Source organism: Aythya ferina (assembly GCF_964211825.1).
Source record: "Aythya ferina genome assembly, chromosome: 1".
Taxonomy (NCBI): domain Eukaryota; kingdom Metazoa; phylum Chordata; class Aves; order Anseriformes; family Anatidae; genus Aythya; species Aythya ferina.
Genome location: NC_140296.1, coordinates 68976047 through 69002610, shown reverse-complemented (window position 1 = coordinate 69002610; position 26564 = coordinate 68976047). Strand labels below are relative to the sequence as shown.

The following is a 26564-nucleotide window of genomic DNA, read 5'->3' as shown; positions in this document are numbered from 1 at the left end:
ATAAAATTTAGATTTACAGATAAAATTTAGTTTTTCACAGACAACCCTACAGTAATCATCACTCTTTCCAGCTATCAAAACCTGCCACAAATAGAAAGCCTATTTCAATAATCAATATCTGCCAGCACCTGTGGAGCAAAGACATCCTTCCCTGATGTTTTCCCTGCACCCCTTTTATCTTTGCTGCCTTGAACAAAAATGTTTTCACAGCCACAAAGCTAACAATATCACACATCATTCCAAGCATCAAGTCTTCCTCATATGATAAAAAATAATAATATTAATAAATAAAATTTTAAAGCAGCAGACTACACAGTGATGCCCACTGCTGTAGAATAGATATCCCATAAGGGTCTCATCAGAAAGTCATTCCTTATGAACACTCATTCAGATTTACAACGCTTCTGTAGAAATGATTATATTGACAATATGAAGGGCAATTTAAACCCTGCAATCTTTATTTATTTATTTATTTATTTACAATTAAAATTATGCTACTGTTGTTTTATTGCCATTTTTTTTCATTGGGGTAGTACACATTGTCTTTTTCACAGCTGCGTGATAAACCCATACAGGTAGGTTTTAATACTCCAGAACAACCTTTGCAAATGTTAACCTTTATCATATGTTGGGCTCGTCTTTCATGCACCAGTGTACTTGTGCACACACAGAGAAATACACACAGAAAAGCTAAGGAAAGCAAAGCACCTTCCAAATCAACCGCTGCCAGCAGTGGTCACCTACCGATGAGACAAAGCACGATCCCCATATACAAAGAATTATTTGCTCAAGTAGGGCAAGGAAGACTTGGCCTAGGATATTGTTTAATGTAAAAGTAATAAGAAGACTTTCCAGTGCAAATATTCCACCAGTCACATGACTTGAGTATAGTCTGTGGCTCAGCCTGTATGCAGAGTGGACTCATCTTGCACTAAATTATGTTGTGTGTTTTTGTTTTTTTAACATAAGAGAGTAAAAACAAAGATGTGAACACAAAAGAATCGTCAGTGCATCTCACTGAACGAGGCAGCCTTTTCAGTTCTCCCTCCACACAGACACATGTGGCTGAGAAAGGCAGAGGCTGCACACCTCTCTGTCTGTACAGGCACAGCATTTCTTCTTAGGAAAGGTCAACATGAAGCACAGTGCCACTGTGCCCTGTTTACACCTTACCCAAATATTTGCCACAAGAAGACTGAGGGTGAGAACCTCACTTGGTGTTAATTTTCAGAGCTCACACCTAGTTCTGAGTGTCTTCAAATTATTTTTTATACTATTTTCATCCATTTTCAGCACATGATTTCACAGATTTGGCATCGCTTTATTCTGAGAAAAAAAATATCTAAGCATAATAGCCAGTGTTTCAGAGTTAACTTAACTAGTTACTAGTCTTAACTAGTAATTAGGTGAACGGTACACTTCTGATGCACTGTATGAAGGTGGTATTTGAAGCACTACAAGCATTATAGCATTAGAAGTTAGGCTGATTCCAGGTCATAAATGATTACAAGCACTTACCACGTTACACAACTCTTAGCTGAAGATCCTACACACTTATAACTAAGCTTTTGAGGAGCCTCTCAGGGCAAAGATTTTATCATGTAAATCTTTCTTTCAGGTTCAATAGGAGTATTTTTATGGAGAAGAAAGGAAAAAAAAAAAAAAAGAAAGAAAAAAAAAAAAACAGGGATTACTTGCTATATTTAGGAGCTCATTAGTTTAATTGAACATTAAAGAGAGTAATAGTGTCTGCAAGCATGGAATTAACCAAATTAGAAGATGAAAACAGAAGGATGCTCCTTCTAGAGTATAACACGCCAGTCTTGGAAACATCAGCATCGGTATTTTAATGGAAGATAAACCCCAATCCTACACAATACTTCTTAACACATTTCCCCTCATTCTGAGGAACAGAATCTCCAGCAATTTCCAGTCATTAACTTCAAACTGGAGAGTGAGATTTGGTGGATTTGTATGCTGAAAGGAAGGTCTATCATGCCAGCACTGAAGCTCCTAGTGGTGACTGAGCCACTAAAATGCAATTCTTGTGACTCTGGCTTCAACAGCAAACCAATTTAAAATATACTGCACCTTTTCACCTCCTTGATGGTCATTACAGATCAGAAGCACTAGATCAGAAGCACTAAATAACAGACGAGCATCATGTTTGGCTCAGGCAGGAAGGACATGAAACTGAAAAGCAACAGGCTGCACAATGATGGCCACTGTTAGAGAATCCACATCATACAGGGGTCGTACCCTTAAAGTTATGCTTTGTGAGTGCTCATCTGGATTTACAATGCCTTCATGCCTGTAATTGCATCAATTTTGATTAATCTGGAAGCGTGCAATGGCATTTATTTTCATTATCCTCCGCAGGATATTGATGCCAGGTGAGGTACCTCTCCAATCGGATGTCACTGGTGAAAAACCTCTGACCTGCTGCTTCCTTTAGAAAAACCAATGTCACCGCAACCTCTCGGGGTTACAGAGCGATCCCTGGACACAGAACCACATCCGCTCTGTGATTCGTTTTCACATTTCTTTCCATAATTGCAAGGCTGTCAGGACCTTCTGGGCTTACAAAGGAAAAACTGTCAAGAAATCACAATTAACATTTATTGTATGTTTGAATCTGATTCTGATGTGCATCACAACCACTGTAGTTCAATGACTCCAAACAGTGCAAAGTAGCTGCTGTTTTTTTAAGTGCTTGCAATAAATGATCACTGTAGGTTATTAAAGGAACTAATTCACAGGAGCTTGTCCATTCTTTACAAACATAGCAATTTAATCACAAGTTTGGCCTTTTCCATATTAGTAAAGTAAAAGCAGGATTTCACAGTTCACGCAGATTAAACATGAGCCTAGATAAACAGCACTAAAAGCAACACACTGTTTCATACCTGAGCAGACTTTCTGAGACATAGGAGAATTAAGATTCTGTTTTAAAATATACTGATTTTTAGTTCAAATGAGTTCTGGATCCAGACAGCTCCAGCCATTATATCCGAAAGAGAAAAGCAATGGGAACAAGGAGCTCTGAAGCACCTTGGTACTGTTCCAAGGTCTATTTCCATCCCAAGGGCCAAGCCTTTCAGTACACATTCATGCTAAAATCCCGACTATTTAAACTGGATTTTCTTCTGCCGTGAAGCATTTTACCTTCTCTGTGCTGCATTTCTTCAGAATGCCAAACAGAAAGTATTATCTTCCTACACAACCAAATGCAGAATTAAGAACTGTGAAAGCAAAATCACAAATGGGCTAGATGTCCTGTGCTTTTCCAGACAAAGCACCTGCTGAATGCATTCGCTGGGTACACAATGGCCTGGATGATCTCTTCTGCTCCGTGTGCACCACCAGCCCAGGGTGTCCGTCAGCCCCAAAATCCAGAGGTGTGATATGCCCGCATGCCAGCATCAGGTGGGGCTGAGACAGGGACTTTACAGGAGTTTCCATAGAAAGGCGATGCAGGCACAGGGCTCAGACACAGCCTGCAACACTCTCCAGCAGGCCCCAAGCACTGCGTCCTCCAGCTTGGTGCCACCACTTCTATGGTGAGCTCAGCGCTTGGAGTAGAGGTAGTCTGAGTAGGTACGCTGGCTGCACTTCTTTTAACCTCTTGTGTCCAAACACAGCTCATCCCCACCTTGGTAATAGATTAATATTTTCATCCTCTTCTCCCCAGCTAGGCTCTTTCAATGGCCAGTGCCCCCAGCGTCCTTGTCCCTCTGCCCCGTCCTCTGACATTCCTTGGAAGTAAGGCATGGAGCAAGGCTCAAACCACAGGAATTACATTTCCACCTCCTACCAAAACCAGGCAATTCATGATGGGACAAGGCACGAGAGGCAGCTTAAATCCTTCTTCTTCTCCTCTGCTCCTTCTTCCCTCTGTGGTTTTGCTGTCTCTGCAGCAGACAAGGAAGAGCTACAGTAAGGTGACTATTGCTGCTGAGGAAAGGAGGGAAGCCAGGCTTCACACTCACATCTCCTAACACTCAAACCAAGGCAAGCTGGAGCTGTGGCTGACACTGTTTCTTATGCTAAATAAGGGTTTGTTTTCAAGCAGACACCTTTCGGGAGCACCCTCCTTTCCAAATTAAAACCTCCCCAGACAACAGTATTACTAATGCAGCTGTACCAAAAGCACCAGGTGTGGAAAGCTGCATATTCTGTGCTAATTACTCAAGCCTTCAACTTTTCAATTATGTCAGGATGACCTTTTGAAAATCATTTATTGACTGGAAAAAAATATATATATATGGATAGCAAGTTGGACCTGATTTCACCAAAGTGCTGCTGCAGTGCTATTAACCAAACCATGCTTTGTATTCAAGGATCAAGCTGTTTAAATAGGAAAGTAATTATGACATTAAAATGCCAAAGGGAAAAAAAAAAATTGAATTTAGCACCATGTAGTATAACACAAGGGCAAAGTGAGTTGCTGGCATGACATAAGCTTCTCTTGGAAAAATACAGTGTCTCTTCGCAAAAGCAATATTACCAATTGGGCGTTGTGTTGTCCCTTGTTTTAGGAAAACCTGTGCTGTGTTTGTGCTGGGATTGCTCGGCAGATTTTTTTTTAGCTGTGGCAGGTTGATAAATGTGGATGCCTGCACCCTTCCAGGCATTATTAAGTATGTCACATTAATTGCACAAAGTCATTTTGCTCTGCTCAGCATGTCAGGCTTCTATATATATCTAGGAAAAATAATGTAGGCATGTGGTCAGGAAAACAGCTGTGTCAGTCAGGCTTCTCGTTTACAACTGAAACGAGAGTTAACCCAAACCTGCAGAGCTGTGTGATGCAAGACAGTTTCAGCTGTGTGCTGCAGAAGCCACTGAGATCGCCCCGTGAAATCTCTGAGTAAACAGAAGTATTGCTTCTGAGCATCTTTCACAACCTACTGCAGCCACTCAAAGGCTTCTTTCTGAGACTGGAGGACCTGTCGGGAGCTCAGGCCGGGCTGTGAAGGTATAGAAGTGTAAGCACAGCAGAGAGAAAAAAGGCAGGGAAAAAATGGGTTGGAAATACCTGCAGCGCTGGCATCCTCATAGCACAAAGGAAAAAAAAAAAATGATAGTGGCAGAAAAGAGCATTTCCAATTCATCTGCAGAGGTGACCAAAGAATATTTTGGAAACCTACAGCACCAGCCCTGCACTTCACAGGGAAGAATGATTGTGTCCACAATCTGACCCTGCAAGGAAACTGAACAAGGTCAGCATGAGGTGAGCAGAAAGATGGTCAACACAAAGACTTGGGGATGAAGAGGTGAGCATGAGCTGCTTCTCCTTGCACTGTATTTCCTTCCAGATGCCACTGTGCTGGGTGAAGCAGCCTCTGCCCTGCTGGGCGAATTGCAGTGAAGCACAGAGGGAAAGCTCCCTCATCTTGCAGAGAGGAACTGAAACACTGTCACAGGTCAAGACCAGCCTTGCAGGCAGAAGTGGGAAGGACTTCAAGGTGGCGTGAACCTCCACGTCATACCTTAGCTAAGAGACCAGTCAGCATGAAGAAGGTATGAACAGGTATGTGTTTCAGGACTCAGAAGTGTGCACCGCCTTTCAGAAATGCCTATGGAAAAAATAAATCCTTCAGGTTAAAATGAAGAAGCAGAGGTAAGTAGCTCAGGTCCTAGAATGAAATATTAAACACCACTCTTGCTAGCTTGCTCACTAAGCATCCCTCACTTTTCCCTCCTCCAGTGGGAATTTAAGGTAATCGGAAGCACGCCTGACACAAGTGTTGAGTAGAGGCAAGGAATCAAACTTTACTCTGTATTGCTTGCATTGAGCTTCTGTATTTTTCAGACCAACGTTTCTATGTCTCACAAATAAAAAGAGCAGCGTTTAAACCTGGCAGCGTTTAAGTATTCTCCATGATATTCCTCTGTGCCAAACCAATAATAAAAGCTAAGACTAGTTTCAGACATTAAAAATTAACGCTGGCATAAAACCACATCTATATAAAAGCATGCAGGATGTGGGGGAAACACGTCTGGCCAGTCTCCAGAGGACTTTGAAAAGTGAAGTGCCTGTTTCCTTATTTCCACACGCTTCACTCACATCTTACTCTACCGAGAGCTTTACCACAGCTCTTAGCACAAGGAGGGTCACGTTTACTGCAAGTGGCAAAGGGTGGCTTCACCATGCTACCTCCACCATGCTGTCTTGGCTTCATCTCCCCCTTCAGCTAAGGATTACGCTGCATTACGCCAACCGACTTGCACTCCCCTATAGACAGCCTTAGGAGTTCAAGTCTCTCTGTCTGCACTGAAAATGAGGAGATCTGAGTCGAGTGTTGTCCCCATCTCCAAATTTCCTCTAGGGACAAAGAGAGGAGCAGATGAGATGACAGACCATCACTTCTTACCTCAGTAACAACCTATGTTTCCACCCCTGTCACCCAGTCACTGCAGAGATTTTTTTATCTCCCTTTTACCCATACGAGGCTCTAAGTCACTATTTCCTTATGTTAGTGACCATCTTTTCCCCTTCCTTACCTTTTAACTGCAAAGGGAGGCATAAAGTCTTCAGCTATCAGCAAGCTGAAGCATTTGGCTTGGCTCCCAAAGGCTCTTAACACTTCAGTGTATTTTTTCTGTCTAAAGAGGATTAACTAAGTTAGACAGCTCACAAAAAGATGCCTATCATCTAAGGGGTTACACTTACAAGGCTTCAAGATCTCATTTTCACTCTGATAATTCTTTGAAATCAACATAAAAAAAGAGTATTATCGAGTCCTTTGTACTGGGGTTTTCACATGAAATGAAAAAGGGATACATGCAGCGTTCTGCCTATGTTCACTAAGCCAGCTCTCAAGAAAACTTTCTTCTACAAAGCTCCAAAGTGAGACATCAACCTCTACTGAAATTAATATGCAGCAGACCTGGTTCACGATGGCATTTCTCCAGCATCAGACATGAATGGTGAACTGGGCTTGGAATGCTATTTTTAATGAAAATTTTTCCTTTTCCTCCTGCTGGAAACCACTGCCTATTCCATACAACCTGTGTACAAGGCAGGTTGTTAATGTTCTTCTCCAGCAGTTAAGAAAAGACACTTATTTCCAAATGTTCAGATGCTAAAAAATAGGTTTTCTAGAGGGCTTCTACATAGCCACCAGGTTATTAGCTGTAATTGTTTTTATATTTTAACCTAGCACTATTTGCATCAGGTAATTGAAGCACCTCGCTGCAGCCTGTCTGTGGAGGGGCTCGCTGGAAGCCAAAGCACTTGTTCCCCGCAGCTGCAGCCCACACCCATGCCAAAAGCTGCAGCACAGCTTAGTGAGGAGCAGGCAGCAGCAGCTTCTCCACCGGGAATTCCACTCACATTTCTCCAAGTTCAGGCTTTGCTCAGCTGGGAAGATACTGTTGCTTTCCACCAGCTGGCTATGCCAGTGCTGAAAGCACTCAAGGCAGCAAAAGCATGTCTATGCCCCAATACTCGAGCCCTGTGGAATATTTAAAATACTTAAATGAGGCAGGAGAGTACAATTATCCCCCTCCTAGCAGAAACAGCTTGGGGATGCCAATGGCCATAGTTATCAATGGCAAGTCAAGCTACTCCAGTGTAAAAAAAGTTTCAAATACGTGATATAAAACCTAACAATGATTTAGTACTTCCCCCAAAGTAGCAATTTATCCCTAGCAGAAATCAAAGCAAAATCCATCACACAGCTTGGTCATCCGTGCACTACTGCTACAGAACAATTTGCTCAAAGTATATTCCGTGATGTATCGTCCTTTGTATGTTCACAGCCAAGAAGATTTGTCCCACACCTCCTCGAACCAGAAGCAAGGCTGAGACTTTTCCCATCCATGGTCTGTTCAGAGAAGCTTTTCCCATACCTCTGGATGCAGTCAGTGCAGTACACAAGCACCTCCACCCCCACCATCCACATCAGCTGGCTCTATACTGCACGTTTCCTCTGCCTGCTGTCATCTGCCTCTTTCTTAAAATCTCATTTGTGGACTAAGAAATATTGGTCTTGTTTCTTCAGAGGAAAACCTGTGAAACTTCTAAGCACTACCTCAGAGCAGTCATGGGCCATGAGATGACCATTACTAACTCAGGACAAGATCTCAGGATTGCAGTCAATAGTTCCACAGGAAAAAAAAAAAAAAAAAAAAAAAAAAAAAAAAAAAAATTGATGATCTGAAAGAGGGAAAAAAAAATAAAAAGAAAAAAGAAAACAAAAAAAAAAAAAAAAAGAAAAGAAGTGGCAGAAACTCTTTTGGAAAGAAAAAAAGGATAAAATGATCATTTCATTGTATAAACCCATGGTATCTCTATCCTAGATATTTAGAGCAGTCCTCCTCCTTCCTGCTACAAGGTTGTAGGAAAATTCAAAGATGACCAAAGGCCTCCAAAAAGTTGCAGAGAAGGTCTTATGCAGTGACTGAGTAGGACAGATCCCAGCAAGGACTTTAGGAGCACCACCTAAATGTGCAACAACATTGTGAAGGCCAAGGCCAGGCTGGAATCAAAAGTGTTGAAGATTGTGAAGGACAATAAAGGCATCTATTAGTCCATCAGCAGCAAAAGGAGGCCTAAGGAAATTGTGGCTTTGCTGACTGATGTGGCAGAGCACCCAGAAAAGACTACATCGGTGCTGTTGTTACTGTCAAGGTGTGCTATTGGGGTTCCCAGATCTCTGTGGGTAGCAGCAAAGCCTGGGGGAGATAAGGGGCTGCTCACAGCAGAGGAGGATGGAGTTATTCAGGACTTGAAGTGTGCATATAAAAGCTCAGAGGATCAGATGGGAAACAACCAAGCAAACTGAGAGGTGGCCAACGTCACTGCAAGGCCACCTTCTACCGTCTCTGAAAGATTGTGATGCTCACAGGAGGCGACCAGGGATCAAAGGCAAGGAAGATCTGGGGGTCTTAGGGCTGATAGGCTTCACCCAAAACTTTGGGAGGTTATTTGCAGGGTGGGAAGAGCCAGCATGGATGTGCTGAAAATGAATAATGCCTGAGCAGGCTGAGTAGGCCTGTGATGAGAGGACTGGCTCTGTGGGCAAGGGGAGAGCAGACGATGGTGTTTGCTTGGACTTTAGCCCGTGACTTGGCTCCCTGTAACACCCGCAGAGCCAAGCAGGGGGTGAGGACTGGACACGGGGGCACTGCAGCAGGGCTAAGGGGAAGCAGGAAGGGACCACATCTCACAGATCATTTGCTTTGTGTTACTATTTCTGGGGCGACAGGGGAGCTCGTGGCACAATAAACGTTATTCTCAGCCTGCTATTTTACTCATTAAAACTGGCAGGTTTGGCAACTGGGTGGCAGAGGGCTTCCAGACACAAACTCTGCGTGTTTTAGTGAGCAGTTTTAGAGGAGCACTGAGGCACGATGCCGGCTCGAGCCCAGCGACGCACCCCGCTTTGGGACCATGCTGAAGCCCGAGGGCATTTCGCTCAGGATTCATACCCCATATATATGTCTGGAGGTGCTAGGGCTGGGTGTGCTGCTCCAAAAATCTCTCACGTGAGAAATTTTAAAAATTCGAGCTAAATACGGGAAATAGTGAGTTCAAACACGGCAACAGAGCTGCGTTTTATTAAAGCTCTTAAACACACACGCAGGGTAAAGATTTGGCTTCGATTTCACGCCTTTGAGAACGCATTTTCATGGTTTTAAGGGTTTATTTTAATATTTTAAGCGTTTGTGGCCCCAAATTAGATGTGTTTTTTTTTTTTTTAACCACCTCGTCTACCGGGTTGCGAGCGAGCAACTCAGTGACCCCCCCCCTCCCCTCCCCTCCCCCTCCATCAGCGCTTGCGCACGATCCCCCCTACCCATCCCCTCCTCCCCCCATCTTTGCCCTCTCCCAACATGGCCGCGACCGCCTCCCTCCCGCGCAGCGCGCAGGCGCCGCGACTCTATGATCCCACCGCGCTGCTAGCGCGCCCCCCCCTTTCCCCTGTTTCCCCCCCTCCCCGCGCGCTGCACGCCGGGACGCGCCGGGTCCTCCTCCTCCTCCTCCTCCTCCTCCTCCTTCCCCCCTCCGCCGGTCCCAAGATGGCGGCGCGGGGCTCGGGCTGAGAGCGAGGAGCCCGTCGGCGACAGGCGGCGCACCCGCGGCCCGCCCCGGCCCTCCTCCCCTGCACAGGCCTCGGGGGCTCCTCCTCCTCCTCCTCCTTCCTCAGCGTCGTCGCCCGCAGCCCCCGCATGAGCCCGGCCGGCGGCGGTGGCGGCAGCAGCAGCAGGCCCAGGTGGGTAGCGCCGGGCAGGGCCGCGGTGGGGAGGGGAAGGGGAAGGGAAGGAGCTGGGGCGGGGGGGGGGAGGCCTCGTGCCCGTCCCTAAAATCCGGCTGCGAGAGGGCGAAACGCGCTGCTCAACTCTGCCTCAAATAATCCGTAATCTCGCCCTGCCTTCTGCCCCCTCCTCTCTCCGCTTCATGTAATTATTTTTTGATGTTGTGTCCCTCCGTGCAAGAGGTGCTGTCGCAGCCTGGGGTGGGTGCGTGTGGAAACTTCGCTGCCTCGGCAGGAGGCCGGGCAGACCTGAGGCTTCCTGAGATCCAGCTCCTCAGATGGGATTTCCCCTGCCTGTCTGCCAAAAAAGTTCGTCGCCGTGGAGTTGTACCTGGTTTTTAGCTCGGATTCGCAAGGAAGAACAACCCCTGTAAGCCTGTTGTCAGTGCATCTAATGTGTATTTTGAACTAGTTTGAAAAGGAGAGGCCTGAAAGATCAAGTTCCTGAAAGATTCGTGCTAGCAGCATCCACGTAGAGAGGAATTCCCCGCCAAGGAGAAAGCTGTGGTGCGAGTCTACCTGTACTGTTAGGCTGGGTGGGAGCAGGGTGGAGGTGATGGCAAGAAAAAAAAGTAAGAAAGCAGCTGGAAAATGTACTTTAGAGGTCTCCCAAATGACTTGCTTTGGGTGGTGGTAGAGTATTTGAATATTGTGGGACTAAGCGCTCTGTGCGCTTGCAGCGTGGAAACAGCTCAAGGTACTTTTTTCCTGTCTGAAAGTGCTGTGGAACTCAGTGTTTCGTGATTGTGTTGGACTGAAAACATGAGGCGTGCATCGCCAAGCTGCTGTGGGTATTCAGTAGTTTTCCTCACCTGCGTTTGCCTTTTAGAGCAGATGCAGTTTGCAGTGCTTATGACTACTGTCTTCATGACAGGGATGTGCTGTCAGTTCACTACACACAAATCTCAGCAGAAAAAGCTATGCCACTGTTCAGGTTTACAGGGCAGAAAAAACACCTTTAATTGAAATATTACATGAAAATAGTGCAATATTACAGATACTGTGTTTCTTGTGACTGCCCCATTTCACTCTGTTTACTGTTTAATGTGGCATCCTTCATAGTAGAATTAATAAGTTCTTTCTCTTTACCAGAGCTGTTTGATATCTCTTCACTGCAGTAACCTGAGTTTCTCCCAAGTGTTTAGAAATAAAAGCACACCAAGCTAGATGACAAAATAAATGATTTCACTTTTTTTTCCACTTCTTTGTGCATCTGTATTTAAAAAAAAAAAAAAAAAAGCTTGAAATAGTGGAGGTGTTTGTCTTTTTCATAGCAGTGAGTTTCAAAGCCTCATCTCTCAATCCAGGGCTTCTTCAAAACTAATGTGTGGGTTTTGATCGTTTTTTAATAGCAAACAATTTTCAGTCTTTTTTTAATTACTGCTGCTTCTTAAAGACACGCCAATGATTATCTTGTGTGAATGGAAGTTAAAACTTTTCATGTTAGATATCTAGGGACTTGCCAGAGTCTGTTAGAGCACCTTGAGACTGTACCTACGCTAATCAATTCAGGAAAATACAGCACATTCACTTCGTTTTCATTCAGCTTCACTTTTTGTAAGAGAAAACATGCTTCAGATATATGAAATATGTACCTGCAGTGTGAAGTCATGCTTGTTTCACTTTAAATGCGTGCTTTGTTGATGTGTTTGTTAGTTTTTCCATGAATTCACAGGTTCTGCCTTACTGAATGTATAATTTGGAGGAGGGGCAGGAGCATCTTTGAGTCGAGTTTTAGTAGTCCCAAACATATAAACATGTTTAAGCGTATAACATCTTGTTAAGCAGTAATTAGCGTAGTACATGATATGACACTTTTAATGGAACAAATTAAGTGCTTATTTTATTGAAATATGCATCGTAGTTTTTGCTGTGTAAGAAAGATCTATTTTTTTTTTTTTTTTGCCTCTACTACTTTTGGTTTCAGTTTACTTAGGGAATGTCCAGAGAGTATTCATTTTTTTGTAAAAGCAGGAAGTGTCTTTTTCCCCTTCCGCCTGCACCAGTGCATTCATCCACTGGAAGGCAAAACCTGCTATTTCGTGAAAATAGAACATGAAATTGAGTGACAAAGGGAGGGAATTCCTAAAATATGTAGGCATACATCTCATTTCAAGTGTCAGTCTTCGTTTCTGGTCACCGTAGTCCAGATCTTTGCTGAACTTCAGTTAATGACTGATATTGATTTTATTTATTTTCCTTAAGATAAATTTTTTTTTTTTTTTTTTTTTTTTTTTTCCTGAAGTCTCCAGTATATTTGAGGTAGCTATGAGTTTTATGGAGAGCCAGTGTTCAAGGGCTTTCTGTTAGTAATCGAATTCTGATTTGTATGTGGAAGAAGAGGGGCAATAAGTTCGCTGTCAGGGTCCATACAAAATAATTTAAAATTTGGTATTTACTTCCATTACTCTCCTACTTTGCCTAACTGGCTGCCCCAAGAGCATTGCACGCGTGGCTTAAATGTTTGTGTCCCAGAGACGACAGCAACGAGCACATTGCGCGTTTGAAGTGACTTTTGTTCTTGCCACCTTAAACACTTTGACCTTAACTAACATTTACTGCCTGAACTTCCTGTATATGTAGCCAGCACCTGACTGCCTCATGAAGCCACGACGTATGGCCCGTGAACGAAAGCTGGGAGGCTGCTGGCTCATCTGGGCAGCAGTGTGCGCGATATATCTCGCTGGTTAGCTGGAAGTCAGCAAAGGCAGTGTGAAGGTAATAGTTTGTAATGAAGCCACGCTTCAGCAGCTGTACCAACTGGGGAGATGTTTCTTCAGGAAAACAACCTCAGAGTAGAGAGGTTTGAAAATAATAGTCAAAATCAAGTGAGGTTTACATCCAGGATTCCTGCCTGGCAATGTAGCATAGGAATGAGTTGGACTTTAAATCACTAAATTCGAATAGTTCCACCTTTCCGTGGCAGATCGTATTGACAAAGTAACTTGTTGATTGCACAATTGCGTTATAAATTAAATATCATCTTACAAAGACTCCTCTTATGAATGAACCTCTTAAAGGAAGCATTAACTGCTTTTTACTTTTAATAGGTTGAAGCTGCTTCCCTGTGTTATGCAGACTGCTGGCTGGAGGAAGGGGGTGGAGATCAGTCTTTACTGATACTCATTGTCACCGCCTCGCGTGGATTTTTGTACCCATGTTTTACAGGGTGGTGAAGAATTAGGAGAAGCTGCGGTTGTTCAGCTGAGTGGATCTAAATGGGTGGCTTCCCTTTGGACCCTCACTCCTCTGTCTTAGGTAAGAGGGGTGACCTGCTCCTTTCGGAGCAACTTGCGTTTCCTTAGAGCAGGCATGTGTGTGTTGTAAGAGGAACTTCTAGGTAGAGCAGCAGAGGCTTGGACTTTTTTGCAATCTTGTGGTTTGAAAAGGATATTCGTATTATGTGGCTTTCCAAGGCTTTTCATCAAAGAGCATTACTGCTTGCATCCATCCAAACGTGCTCTTGTGCTTATGTACTGGAAGAATCATGCTCATCTTGTGTAGGATGCCAAGGATGGGACACACCGGAGGTGAATTACAGTAGTGATGTTTCACCACAACCTGGAAGTGAGGTACCTGTTGACTGCTTGACAAGCAGGCTACTCATTTTTTTCATGTTATATTCATTAGTGTATCAAAGAACATACTTAAAATCCTTGCGTGATGTCATTTTGCAGGTCGTGGCCTAAAGAATGAAATAAGACAAGCTAAGTGTATCAAAAACTATAAGGTACAGCATCTCTGTTCTGGACCTGCTGGAAATTTTGGTCATGAAGGGCCTTGTGTTAACCAGTGGGCTCACAAGCAGGAAATCATGGAGCTGGTGTTTAGGTTTGGTGGTGGTGTACGTTGGTCTGCTGCTGCTGCTGAGTCCATGTGTTTTTTTCCTCATTCTGGTAGTAGCGTGGCAGGAATGATGCTGTCCTGACTGAGCTCAAAGTGTAGGGTGAGGCTGGACATTCATGTCTCCTGCACAGAGACAACCACGCTCTTCCTCCCTTTGGAGGACCCTTGTTGGGACTTCTTGGTATAAAAAAAAAAAAAAAAAAGGTATCAAAAACTTCTACCAATCCAGATATCTATCTATCTTACAATATCTATCAGTGCTTGAGAATTTCCATTTCCAATATGATGCTTTCATCTTCATCTGAATGTGGTCATACAAATGATGATTACTTCCTAAACCATAGTGAAATCTAATACCCAAAGTCATGCTGGCCACTATCATGGCTTAACACGCACATGCGCCCTATTCTTTGTTTAGAAAGTCCAAGGTACAGCAGTGCGTGCTGGCAACTGTAGCAGCACCTAGATGCTCGCTCAAACTGTTGTAGCAAAATTTGCCTGTTGTGGGTCATGGAAATACATTCTTGCTGTCCACACGAACTGTAAATTCTTCCAGTTCAGAGGCCAGGGGAGTTCTTAGGGGACTGTATTGCTGCACTTGAAATAACCCTGGTTCTTGATTGCAAAGGTTAAGTCCTTTCCTTTATAAGATGGTGATTAAATACTCTGTTTGCGTGGTTCTTTTGACCTGAATATCTACCTCCAAACATCCTCCTTTCAATAAGGCTTGTTTTATTTGACTGATGTGCTAAGAATGTCTGTGGTGGAAGAAGAAATTCTTATTTCAACTTACGTATTTGAAATTGTGTGAGAGGATCTATACTACTAGGCAGAACACCTACCATTTTCTTTAGGATAGCATGCTTAAATTCTTCTCTTCTGTTCCTGTCTTGTGACAGCTGATGTGTGCGGTGTGTTTTAAAAGGTAGAAATGATCATTCAAGCTCCTGATAGATGTGACACTCTTACATCTTTTATCAGGCAAGAAACAAGAGTTGTAAAGTGTTTTTCATAACTTATAATTAGATTCTTAAATATTTTTGCAGTGCTGTACACTACACTTGGTTAATTCAGTAGCTTGCCATCTCTGTTAATGTGCAGTGCGACTCGAAGCCTTTTCTTACTGAAAATGTGTGACGACAGCCACAAAAAAGCAGCACTCTTGGCTCTGGTCATGAGACAGATCGAGGGTTCTTCATGTGGAGTGGAAGCAGCAGCGTTAGCCTTGCTTTTAGCCACACGTGCCCATTTGCATCTTTTTTAAGCAGCTGTGGCTTAGTGTTAATCAGTAAATACACTGGAGGTAAATGTTGAAGTACATCTGATTTTGTGAGGTTACTCTCATTCCCGTTAGAGAAGCGTTGCAGATCCCACGTTCCCTTTTGCTGGTGTTCACGGAGCCTTTCCGCAGGCTGCTGACCTCCTCGGGCTGGAGCTTGCCTTGGTGGTAGCTGGTGGTGGGAAGGCTGAGGAAGGAGAGCTGGCAGTCCAGGTGCTTCACTTTCACGCTCTTGGAGTTACTCTTTGCTGCTGCCAGCCACGTGTGTGAGTCTTCTCTATCCATCTCCTCCACTCGGGTCTTGCTCCTGCCATAACCTGTACTGTCTTCAACTACGTGGCTTCGGTTCCATTGGGACCCCTTGCTTTCTGGTCTCCTTTTGTGGGCAGTAATCCTAAGATCCCTGATAAATGTATTTGTGCTTGTTCTCCATGCTGTTCTTTGCTGGTACTCAGTGCTCACTGTAAGTTGGTGCCTTTGCACCTTAGGGGGTGCTGAGTGAATTGCGTGTAGATGGCGTTGTTCTGGGTGGGTACAAGAATGTGTGCATAAAAAATAAACATATTTTACAGTTTAAGCTGGAAGTCCTGTGGTATGAGATGTGAAAATCCTGTTCACATTTGTAAGAAACCTTCTAGCTGAGTTTGCCTAATGCTTTCACTGTGAAAGTACAATTACTCTTCGTGCTGGTGCTGAAACATGGTGTAAAACAGCTGGATTTCTGCTCGTGGTATGGAGTGTCAGCACCTCCAAACAGGAAAAGCATGTTACTCTCTCACTGTTCAGATAAATTTATTCTTCTGAATATTAGTAATGTTTTTTGACACATTGATGAACATGATGTTATTAATTTTAATTATATATAAATCCACATAATTATTGTAATTGTGTGTTGAAATAGGAATCTTGTGTCACTGAACACTTAGGCTGCCCTGTTTTATTTTATTTATTTTTTTAAATATAGAAGTCATGTACTAACTGTTAGTGCTGTAGAGCTGAACTGGCACAAGTGTGCCTCTCCGGGGTCGTTCCTTTTCGTATCCCTGGTATGGAATTGGGCCTTTCGTCCTGCATGGGTCCTCTGTTTGACAACTGCAAGACAAAGTTGAATGTTCTCTTCAGCTAACCAGATCAGGTTTTCTTTCCTGGGGACGCTCTGATCTGTGTCAGAAATCAGACTGGATCAGCTACATTGAATTTGTTGTTCTTAAAAGAGTTCTAGCGCCAAGAAATTAAGTATTCAATTTCATGGCACTGAAAATGTGATACGTTGCACCAAATCAGTAACTTTCCAAACAGTAATCAGTAGAGCTCTTTAATTATATGCCTATTTCTATGTTACTTAGGTTCACTTAGGTTCTACTGTGCTTGTTAGTTGCTTGTTTGCTTGTTTGTTTAAAAAAAAAAAAAAAAAAGTTTGGAGTTTAGGCATAAGTCCTTTGTTTATTGTAGCTTTTCTACAAATGAACTTTTTATAGAAATGCTTATCAAACTTAAGCAGTAAAGACAAAGATGTGGTTCTCTTCATGAATTCTCTTGATTGTTTTTCTTCATGGTATAATTACTGGTGTCTTTGATACAAAAAATTAAAAGGGGGAGGGCAGGGGAGAAAACTTGCCAGAATCTTCGAGAAGAAGGAAATGGATATTTATAATGAAGTGGATAAACAGAATTATAAAACTGGATTGCATCACTGGAGAGGAAAGAATAGGGAACACGCTGTGTATGGACTTTCTGCTTTTGCAGTTTTCCTCACATACTAAGTATTTTATCTGTTGTACTTTATTTTGAAAGTATATGTTTCCTTTAGCTGTGAACTTATGGACAATTGGATGGCTGTTCTTGAATATGTTGTCTTGAAGCAACAGTGAGTTTCCTGGTAGTATAGAGCATACTGCAAAAACTGAAATACAATGTTTTGCATTATAGGTACAAGAACTGTAGAAGTCCATTGTAGAATTTGGAAGAACAAGTTTCTGCAGCTCTGGAAAGATATGGTATGTTGTTTTTAATTTTGTTTTAATTACTAGAATACACACAACATATTATTATACTTTTTTTTTTTTTTTTTTTTCCTGATTTAAAAAACAGTTGAAAATAAATTCAGGTTCATTTTTTCCCCATATTTTATTTTTATTTTTTTCCAACTGTGGTGCCTGTTACTTTTAGGCATAGTTTTTCAGAAAGCTAAATTATTTGATATTCCTGGAGAAAATAAATGCTGATGCTGCAACATTGATGAATTACCTTTTAGTCTGTTTTACAAGCTCAACATTATGCTACTATCATTTGTCTGTTTCTCAATGGATTGGATAAGAGCTGGTGCTGTTCCTCTGAGGGCTTTTTCCTTGCTGTTGTACACAGTTATAGTCAGGCTTGTGCAGTTTTTAGGTGTAACTTGAAAAATAAGCTCAGAACAAGGAGAAAATTTAACCAAACATCACTGTAAGTGAAAATTGTCAATAGGACTGTTAGGAGACACAGAAATGTAACCTCCACCAACAGTGTTAATGTCAGGCTGTGGTACCTTGTATCTCTTTTTGTATACACTCTTAAGTGTCCAACAAGCTCAGAAGTATTACATGCATTATAGCAGGATTGGAATGTTAACTTGTAGCTATGCTCATTCCTATTTGCTAACTTTTTACTGGCATATTCCAATGGAGATACCTGGTAGTACAGAATATCTGCTCCACTCTGTAGTGGCTCAAGTTCTGTAGAGGTCAGCATCTTGAGACAGTGATTTTTGGAAACTTCCTGAATTCAGAAAAAAATATTATAAAATTCAGACCTTTTCTAGGTTATTGAATAGGTCTGTTAGTGCATATAAAACCATATGGGGCTACTTCAGCAGCTATGGCTAAGCTATGCATGTACCTTATTTCTTTTTAAGTGCTTTAAATGCAGGGAAGAACTCAGTAACTGCTGAGACAATTTTTATACCTGTGTGTTTGTCTGGACCCTTCTTCTGAAGATACCTAATATAAAAACATATTTAAAGTTCTTAAACCTCAACGTTACAGAGGGGTTGTTGAGTGTCTTTTTTTTGTATAGTTCTACTTCATAGGAAGCTATCGACAGGAGAGAGGAACAATTCTAAACTGAAAATTTAAATATAGCGTGTGCTAATTAAAACCAGTACGTTTTTTTAAAACAAAAAAAAAAGTTGCGTTATCACAATCCAGATGTTCCTGAGAGAATGCTATAGATTGGTCCTTTACTCCAGCAGGCATCTATATTCATTTTTGCACCCACAGCACCACTGGGACCACCCACCTGCTTCTTGCTCTCCAGTTTCAATACCTGTTGTGTGTATGACAGGTCTTCAAATCTAGCCATTATTTCTTTACTGCCATTACTTCTGCTGACTGCTTTTTTCCTGAATGTTTAAGTACTTGGAACTGTATGTATGCACATAGTCTTTGTAATGATGTGCACTTCATAAACCAATGAACAAGAATCCCCAATCTGCTACAATATGCAAGTAATGAATACTAACAACATGAGAAAAGCTAAAGGTTGTGCTACAGAACTGCACGATTGTTTGCTTTCAATATGAACTATATACAAACAAACACGCTGGTGATACTGAAGAACTTGGTGAACAGGAAGGTACTTTATGTGGAAGAGGGAGGATGGAAAAAGAAAGCAAAATAACCAAGCTTGAGCAAAAGGATAGCTGGAATAGAAGTTTAAATATTAAAGCTGGAATGTAGCTGTAAAAATTGTTTGGAAGAGAACTTAGGCTGATACCAGCCCAGTAAACAGAGGTCTGCTAAAACAAATCTAAGTAGACAACTGTATTTATTTCACCTTTCCAGGTGGGAGGGCCTTTCCTTTCAAAACTACATATAATTTTGGAGGGAGCCTGAAGTAGCATACATCAGTGAGATAGAAACAAATGGTTCTTCCAGGAAAAAAAAAAAAAAGGGTTTGTGTGGTGGAAGAAGCATCAGCTATGGCCCAAGCAAAAAATGTAGGACCTAAAGATAATTGTACTTCTTTCCCTCTTTTACAAAGGTGAATAAAGTATGTCTGTTATCTTACAAAAATATAAAATGGAAAAAGAATGCTGGGAGGGGAAATCTAGTGTCCAGAGCTGTAGGGATGGTTTTAGAAAATGAGAGTAACAAACAGGCCTTTAGCTTTAGAAGGAAAATGGGGCCAAATGTGAGACCTCTTACTACTACTATGTGATTTTTATTAAGGTATAGCAAGTATACAGATAGCATGGGGTGAAGTTTTTGTATAAATCTGTAGTTGATTTCTTTATTTTGAGATGTACCAAATGCTCCAGATTCTACCTTTATTAAATTCAGGATCTTACGTTTTCACTGAAGTGTAAATTCCAGAATGGTACCAGCCTTAATTTGAAGATGATAATGAATTCAGATCCCCATTCCAAATAACTTATTCCTCACCATCCTGCATGCTTGTGTACCTACACTAACTTGAATTTTTCAACCTGTAGTTTCTAGTTATAGAGCTTATCAAAAGCACATTTTAATTGGAGGATTTTCTGTGCCGTGAGAGGACTTAGTTTCTTCCAATATTCTCATTGATTAGCCTGGTTAACTTCAAACTCTTTCCATTGGTCCATCACAAGGAGCTTTCTCCTGTTCTCATGCTTGCTTTGTGGTTCTCTTCTGCTGCTTCTGGAATGGTTTGGAAGAATACTGAGTAACTGGACGATAGGCTCAAGCTTCTAACGTGTTTGAAGTACTTTGGGCAGATGAACAAACACCTTTCCAGAAACTGTTCATTAATTGTGTGTCTTCAGCTGTTAATACTGGGAGCATATGTGTGTTTGATTCTCAGCTGTGACTTCTGTGGTCACTTTTGGTTGGCATTTTCCATGATAGAATCTCTTTTTATTTTGGTCTTCTAACCACGTGGTTTTCTATTATTCTGTTCTTGCAATTAAATGGGTTTAACTTATGAAGTAGTGAAGAAAACTTTTATACAAATGCCTTACTGCTGGCTTTTGCAGCTCTTCTAGGTTTTATATAATCAGGCCATCAATAAATAAAAATAAAATAAAAATAAACCAACATTTAAATAATAGTAAACTAGTGGCTGTTTTATTTTACTTTAAGGTAGCTGTTAATTTGACCTGCTAGAAGTTTCATGGAGAAAATGTCTGGAGTCTTATGGAGAAGGACATTCAGAGGGATCCTTCAGTAAATGTATGAAAGCTGCCTTTCATGGTGTCATCCTGAGAGATAACCAGAGAGCTGGTTATTTTTTAAAAAAGCAAGTCAGATTTCAGCACTGGAAGTTAAGGAAGGTCATGACACATTTTGTATTGGTGGATCAACTCCTTTTTTTGTTAGATCATCCATCAAAAAGATGGTCTTAAAAAATGGATAGAAGCTTACTCAGGTGGAAACTTAAATTATTCTCTAAAAGAAACTTACGTTCTTAACAATGCCACCTCTCAGGGCATGCATCCTCCCAGCTGTTGATCAGAATTGTTCCTCTGCTCCAGGGTTTTCCTAGACCTCTGACACTGAGTGTCAGCCACCACCTAGCTGTACTGCCCCAGCTAATGGACACCTGGAAGTCAAATAACACAGGGAAACAGTAGGTGTAGGAAATGCATGCAAGTGACAACTCGCTTGGATTACTTATGAACATGTACTTGTGTTCTCCATGGCGTGGCTTTGGATTATGTTTGTTGAAGCTGCATGCCTCTTCTTGACTCATGTTTGTGCTTCCAGACTCTTAAGATTCAGGTAAATGTATAAGGAGAAGGTCTCATCAGGCTATGCAACGAAGTTGCTTTTTACCTGCTTTTGAAGCATCTGAATATGGTTTCACTGCTTGCTTTGAGCAATTTATTATTTATTTCCTCCTCCTCCTTCAGCTGCCAGGAGTATTCTTTTCAGAAAATCTGCACCTTAGAGAAAGGAGTGTCACTTCCAAGTGCTGCATAAACATTACTTATCCTGCTCACTGTTGCAGAGTGCTACTCTGGGCCATTCAGGGCTCTTCAGATGTGTGGTTTGAGGGCATGGTTCTTGTTAGTTGCAATATCGGGCGCTACAGTCCTGCTTCAGTCTTTGCCTTTTACATAGTCACTCGGCAGACATAGATGTGTCTGTCCTGGAGCACGCCCAGTCCCGAAGAGCCTCCAGCAGCCATCTCAGGTTTCTCAGATATATTCCACAGGCATACACTATGCTCGATACCTTCAGCTGCCCTGTGTGTTTGTAAAAGACTAAACCTTAAACCGTGCTAATTATGACAGTGAAGACTGGAGAAATCTTTTTTAGTAACTCAGCTCTGAGAATAAATATTTGCTCTGGAGCTGCTTTAGAGTCAGAAGGTAAGTTACATCCAGAGTTTTTATTGTACAGGAATACCTATGACAGAAAAGCAGGTGTCCTAGGTGAGCTTCCTAGTCATTCTTCCCAATGCATCTTTCCAATATGCTAGTTTATTTGTTAGTGTGGTTTCCCTTTCCTAGTCAAGTTGTCCTCTACAGGACTCTTTTAGCATTTTTTTTCTGCCTTGTCTGGTTCCAGCAGTCAAAATGTGCTGTGTTTGAACAGATACTCAGCATAAGGGATCTCTGGTAGCCTCCTTCACGCCCACCCCGTGTTTCAATGTGCTGGTCTCTTAATGCCAGCAGACAGTACTCTGCTGATGGGTGAACAAGAGAGGTTTTAGTGAAATGAATTTTCATCCATGCTGTCATCCACAGGACTGGCAGTGATTAAAAGTGGGGAAGATAGGATGAGAAGGAGATAGGAGGGAAAATGAAAGTGATTCACTGAAGTTTCTTGCTCCTGGCATCCGGATTGTTGAAAGGGACCATGAGCTTTTTGTACCTCGGTACAGTAAATCTAGTCTTAAGGTACCATGTAACAGATTTGAAATGCTGCAGCTCCATGATTCAGAGTTCTGATCATAAGATCAATTTGTAGATACTAATTTCATTACAAAGCTTGGATAAGTTAATGTCAACTCTGTCATGCTGTTTCAGATAGTCTCTTAATGTGGGTACTGTAAATTTGGTTTGGTGCTTCAGTAAGTCTGGCTAACAGAGCTGGGTCTGTGTCAAGCATGAGCACAAACTTGCCTTGGCCATGACTGTGCAGCCATCATCTCCGACTGTTTTTTAATGTTCCAAACTCGGATGGTTTTGAATCCAGCAGCAGCACTTCGTGTGTTCCTTCACCGTTGACAATCGAGTTCATGGCTTCTTCCACATGAAACAGCTACAGGAAAATCCAGTTTTGCTAAGGTTCCTGTCAGCCTGTTACAATAATATGCTTTTACTCCAATGGAAAACAGCTGCAGTTAACTTCTGGTGATGCAGGACACAGGTCTCGATAGGGTGTGATTGACTGAGCCCTCCCCAGAACAGCAGCTGGTGCTTAGAGCAGACAGACAAAATGCAGGTTTCCCAAGCCATGAGGCATTACAGCTTACACCACTGCCCTCTTTCACCAGCGTACAAAAAGTTACTTGGGCAAAGAGCTTGGTTTTTCATATCTAAGTGCAGTCTTACAGAGCCATTTCACTTCGGTTCTTAAGAAAGCAGCAAGAAATAAGAATAAGAAATAAGAAATAAATAAATTGTAGGTACTGGAGAACCTTCCTTTTGTTTAGGAGGTTTTCAGATGCTTGCTTTCTACTTGCCTTAAATCAACTGCACTTGTGAAGACTCGAGTATTACTGACTTCAAAATTAAATGGCACTTTACCTGTGTCAAGAAATGTACCTGACAAAACTGAAAAGCATTATTTCCAAACTAATATAGATTTTACTCCATTTTAAGGATGCAGTTCGTAGCGGAATGGCAAATCATAGTAGAAAGGCAAAAGTCAGCAGCTCTGACAAACTTCAGAAAATTGTAGGACTTGTTCAGCAATTTCATATCTCAGATGAGTCAACAGGTACAAATTAGTGTTGAGAGTTCTTGATTGCTCATCAAACCTAAGACCTTTCTGAAAGATTCTCATGGACTGAAGCACGAAAGCATTGTTTGATGAAACCTTTAATGCTATGGGTTGTACTCCTGGTGTTTGCACCAGGTGGTGATGAGTGCAGGTGTTGCAGAGCTGTGTTGGTCCTCAGTAGCTCCTTAGCCTTTGGGCACCATCTGCAGAACAATCTAAAAATGTGGATTCTCACCTGTGTCAAGAGATAACAAATATAAATTTTCAGAGACTATAAAGAGGCCTGTATTCATTGCTAGTGGCTGCTCAGGGAAAGTAAGATACTTTTTATTTACTAAGTATAGTAATAATGTTTCAGTTTAATTAAACATTGTACATCACTAGAAACTGAGTAATGCTTTTTGTGATCAGACTCCATCAGAGGCCTGTTTTCTTTGCAGACTATCCAGGTCACCTAGGAGCTTGGGTGGGAGAGAGAATGGGGTGATACTGAGCATTGAGGGTTACATTTGGAGATATTTTATCAGTTAATTTTAGTTTAGAGTAGCTAACAGCAGTAGGTAAGAGACTAATTGGTTCCTTTTCAGCCATGGAAGTAATCAGCTGGGGTGGTCCCAGGGCGCCCTGGGCACGTGTATTGCTGAGTGATCATTGGCTGCCACCTGCGTGACAAAGTAAAGGACCAACCCTTCAATTTAAGCCAGTGGAGCCAGGTCACAGGAAACAATTGACAGGTAAAGGACCCTTTTGAAACCATAAGGGAGAGGAGAGAGTCCGAGCAGCATAAATGGAGCAACTAACCTGACAGACTGGCCACCAGTGGCAAAACTTGCTCCACTGAAACTTTCACACAGCTTTAGCTCGCTTCATTTTAGGGAGAGGCATACAGCAGAGTGTAGGTTATGTGTTCTTCCCTTTGAAACTCAGAGCCTCTTCAAGGCACCAGTATTAATCAAGTTGTAGTAGGGAAACAATTTATCAAATTTTATTGTAGTTAGAACCTAAAGTTCATGTTTACATACATCCTTCCAAATCTGTAAATGCTTCTTGTCGTGATATCAAGTGCTTTCTGCTGATCCAAGAGATGTTTTTTCTTGTGTTTTTTTTGTTTTTTTTTTAGAGACTAAAAATAAGTTGATGAATTTTCAAGTTCACCAGTTGTGTGTACTGTAGTAAGGTATTCTAGCAATCATACAATGCTATCCAAAAATGAACAAATCTTTGTGCAGTAAGTCTTAATTTTGTGAATGAACTAATTCTTAACATCTTTTGCATTTTTGTGTAGCATATTGGCTGAAAATAGATTGTAAGGACTTTTAACTAAATTATTTTTACTTATTTAGAGTTGTTAAGCTTATGCTTAGCCCACCGTGACACAGGACTGGTGTGACAACTTGGTTTTTAATCAGTGACTCAAAATTGTGATCACCCTGATGTCACCGAATGGCCACAGCTTGTAAAAGGTAAGGCTGAAGCATATTGTGTTTTTTTCCTAAGGGTTATTATTAGAATAATATTTATTTTGTATGTTTAATTTGTATTACTTGAAGTTAATTCTATAAATAGTACTCAAGTATATTGTTTATTTAAGATAAGTTAGCTGGCAAAGCTGACTTACACTATTTTACTCAGAGTAATTTCAAAGCTTGCTTACCTTGTTCCTCCCTGCTTTTTAAATTGCAAGCATGGTGGTGCTCCATCGTGCTCTTAAGAGCAAAACCATCACTTAAAAGTCTCTAGTGACTTTTACCATCACACTAAAATTCTGTATAAATTGTTTGATGTGCTTACTTAAGCAACTTGTTGTTTTTAAGTGTTTGTCCAGTAGGATTGATGAAAATTTTGTAGACTTGCATACCTTTACTTTTCTCTCCTAGGGAGTTACAGTGGAGGTAAAAGGAGGGGCTTGCAGAATGGAGGAGTTGCTCCCTGTGTTGTTGGAAGTGAGCCACCATTTGAATTCGCTAGCTCATACTGCAGTATTCAGATTAGATGGTGTCTCATGATCAGTTTCTACCATCTAAGTCAAAGCTGAAATTTGTAAGAGCATTTGCTCTGAGATTTTTCTCTGGACAGAACTTTTTTTCAGATTTTAAAGCGTGATGAAAGGACATCTTGTACTATAGAGTTGTTTTACAGTACTGTTGCCTGCTTAGAGGAATAACAAGGTATCTTGTTTGTAAATCGTTACTTCTTACAAAACAGCTTCTCAACAGATGAGTACAATTCCTGTAATTAGATTGATCTTCCGTGTTGTTTTAATGAATACTGAAAGATCATCTTATTTGGTGCTTACATTGTCATTTGAAACCTGTTAAAATCCAGTTACTGCATGGATTAATATTTCTGCAACTCATTTTTATGGTAGATCTGCTCATGTTACAGAAAATAAGAATGTGAAGGAATTTGAGCCCCCCCCATTTTTTTTTTTTTTTTTTTTTTTTTGTAGAACCACTTCCTTCAAAGGACAAAAAGCTTTTTTTTTTTTTTTTTTTTTTTTAACTCAACTATGTTTTTGGTTTTTTCCCTGGAACTTTTTCTCATACATTATACATAAATCATAAGGGTAGGAAAAGATCTTAAATATACTGATAGCTGTATTTGCTGTATTTACATGTCTGTACTGCAGACTACCAGCTACTTTTTTGTATATTTAGATGTCAATTTGCTCTTTTTCTGTAATTTTTCATATTGCTGTGTTTTTTAAAGTCTCAGAGTGACTAACACTTGACTTCTTTAACACCACTATTTCACTTGTATTTTCATAGCAATTTAAAGCATTGCTCTTATCCAAAGCTTCACTGTGTTGCATTTCATGTGAGTTTTCACATGAGATTTCAAAGATAGCAGCTGCCTCAAACTTCGAAGGTGTTTCTGTGCTATTGGTTGCTGAAGCCATGGATGTCAATAGAGGAGTTAGCCAGTATGAATATAAAGACATCCCATCAATCCTCAGGTTGTATGGCTTCTAACACTTATGTGTACTGGTGAATAATTAGAAAAAAAAAAAAAAAAAAAAAAAAAGAGGTTACTCGTTAAGTATTTGGGGACTTTTGTACACTGGAGTCAAAGGGGAAATGCAACTTCCATTTGTTTTCCCGTTGAGCATTATTTTTTCTAGCAGCTACTTTGTCAGTCCTGAACTTCCTTGAGTAAGGTAAAGTTCACTTGGAGGCACTAAGCAGATCATATTTTGAGACTGGGTAGCTTTTGTTATTTTTTTTGAGCTAGAAGGTATTTGCGTTTTAAGCAGGAACGTAAACTTAG

At 41.4% G+C, this 26564-nt stretch overlaps 1 protein-coding gene and 1 long non-coding RNA gene across 11 annotated transcripts in view; one reads left to right on the top strand and one right to left on the bottom strand.

The window, feature by feature from the left end:
* Positions 1 to 2605: 2605 nt before the first annotated feature.
* On the bottom strand, positions 2606 to 4056 carry LOC311430385. Its single transcript, XR_014688752.1, has 2 exons — positions 3990 to 4056; positions 2606 to 3911 (listed from the first exon to the last, which is right to left on the bottom strand). It is a non-coding gene; the product is annotated as an uncharacterized lncRNA (long non-coding RNA).
* Positions 4057 to 10013: 5957 nt separating this feature from the next.
* The window catches only part of UBE3A (ubiquitin protein ligase E3A), a 48078-nt gene continuing 31527 nt past the window's right edge, over positions 10014 to 26564 (top strand). For 2 of the 10 annotated variants that reach the window (XM_084515944.1, XM_084515943.1), the window contains exons 1-4: positions 10014 to 10223; positions 17320 to 17387; positions 24641 to 24760; positions 25175 to 25240. Coding sequence is in view for 6 of the 10 variants with exons in the window: in XM_084515942.1 (XP_084372068.1) it covers positions 24741 to 24760 (20 nt within the window). In the remaining 4 variants the exon portion in view is untranslated. Of the gene's footprint in view, positions 10224 to 12846; positions 12984 to 13315; positions 13524 to 17319; positions 17388 to 23884; positions 24032 to 24640; positions 24761 to 25174; positions 25466 to 26564 lie in introns of those variants that run through there. The other 8 variants (XM_084515936.1, XM_084515937.1, XM_084515942.1 and 5 more) reach the window with 7 other exon arrangements.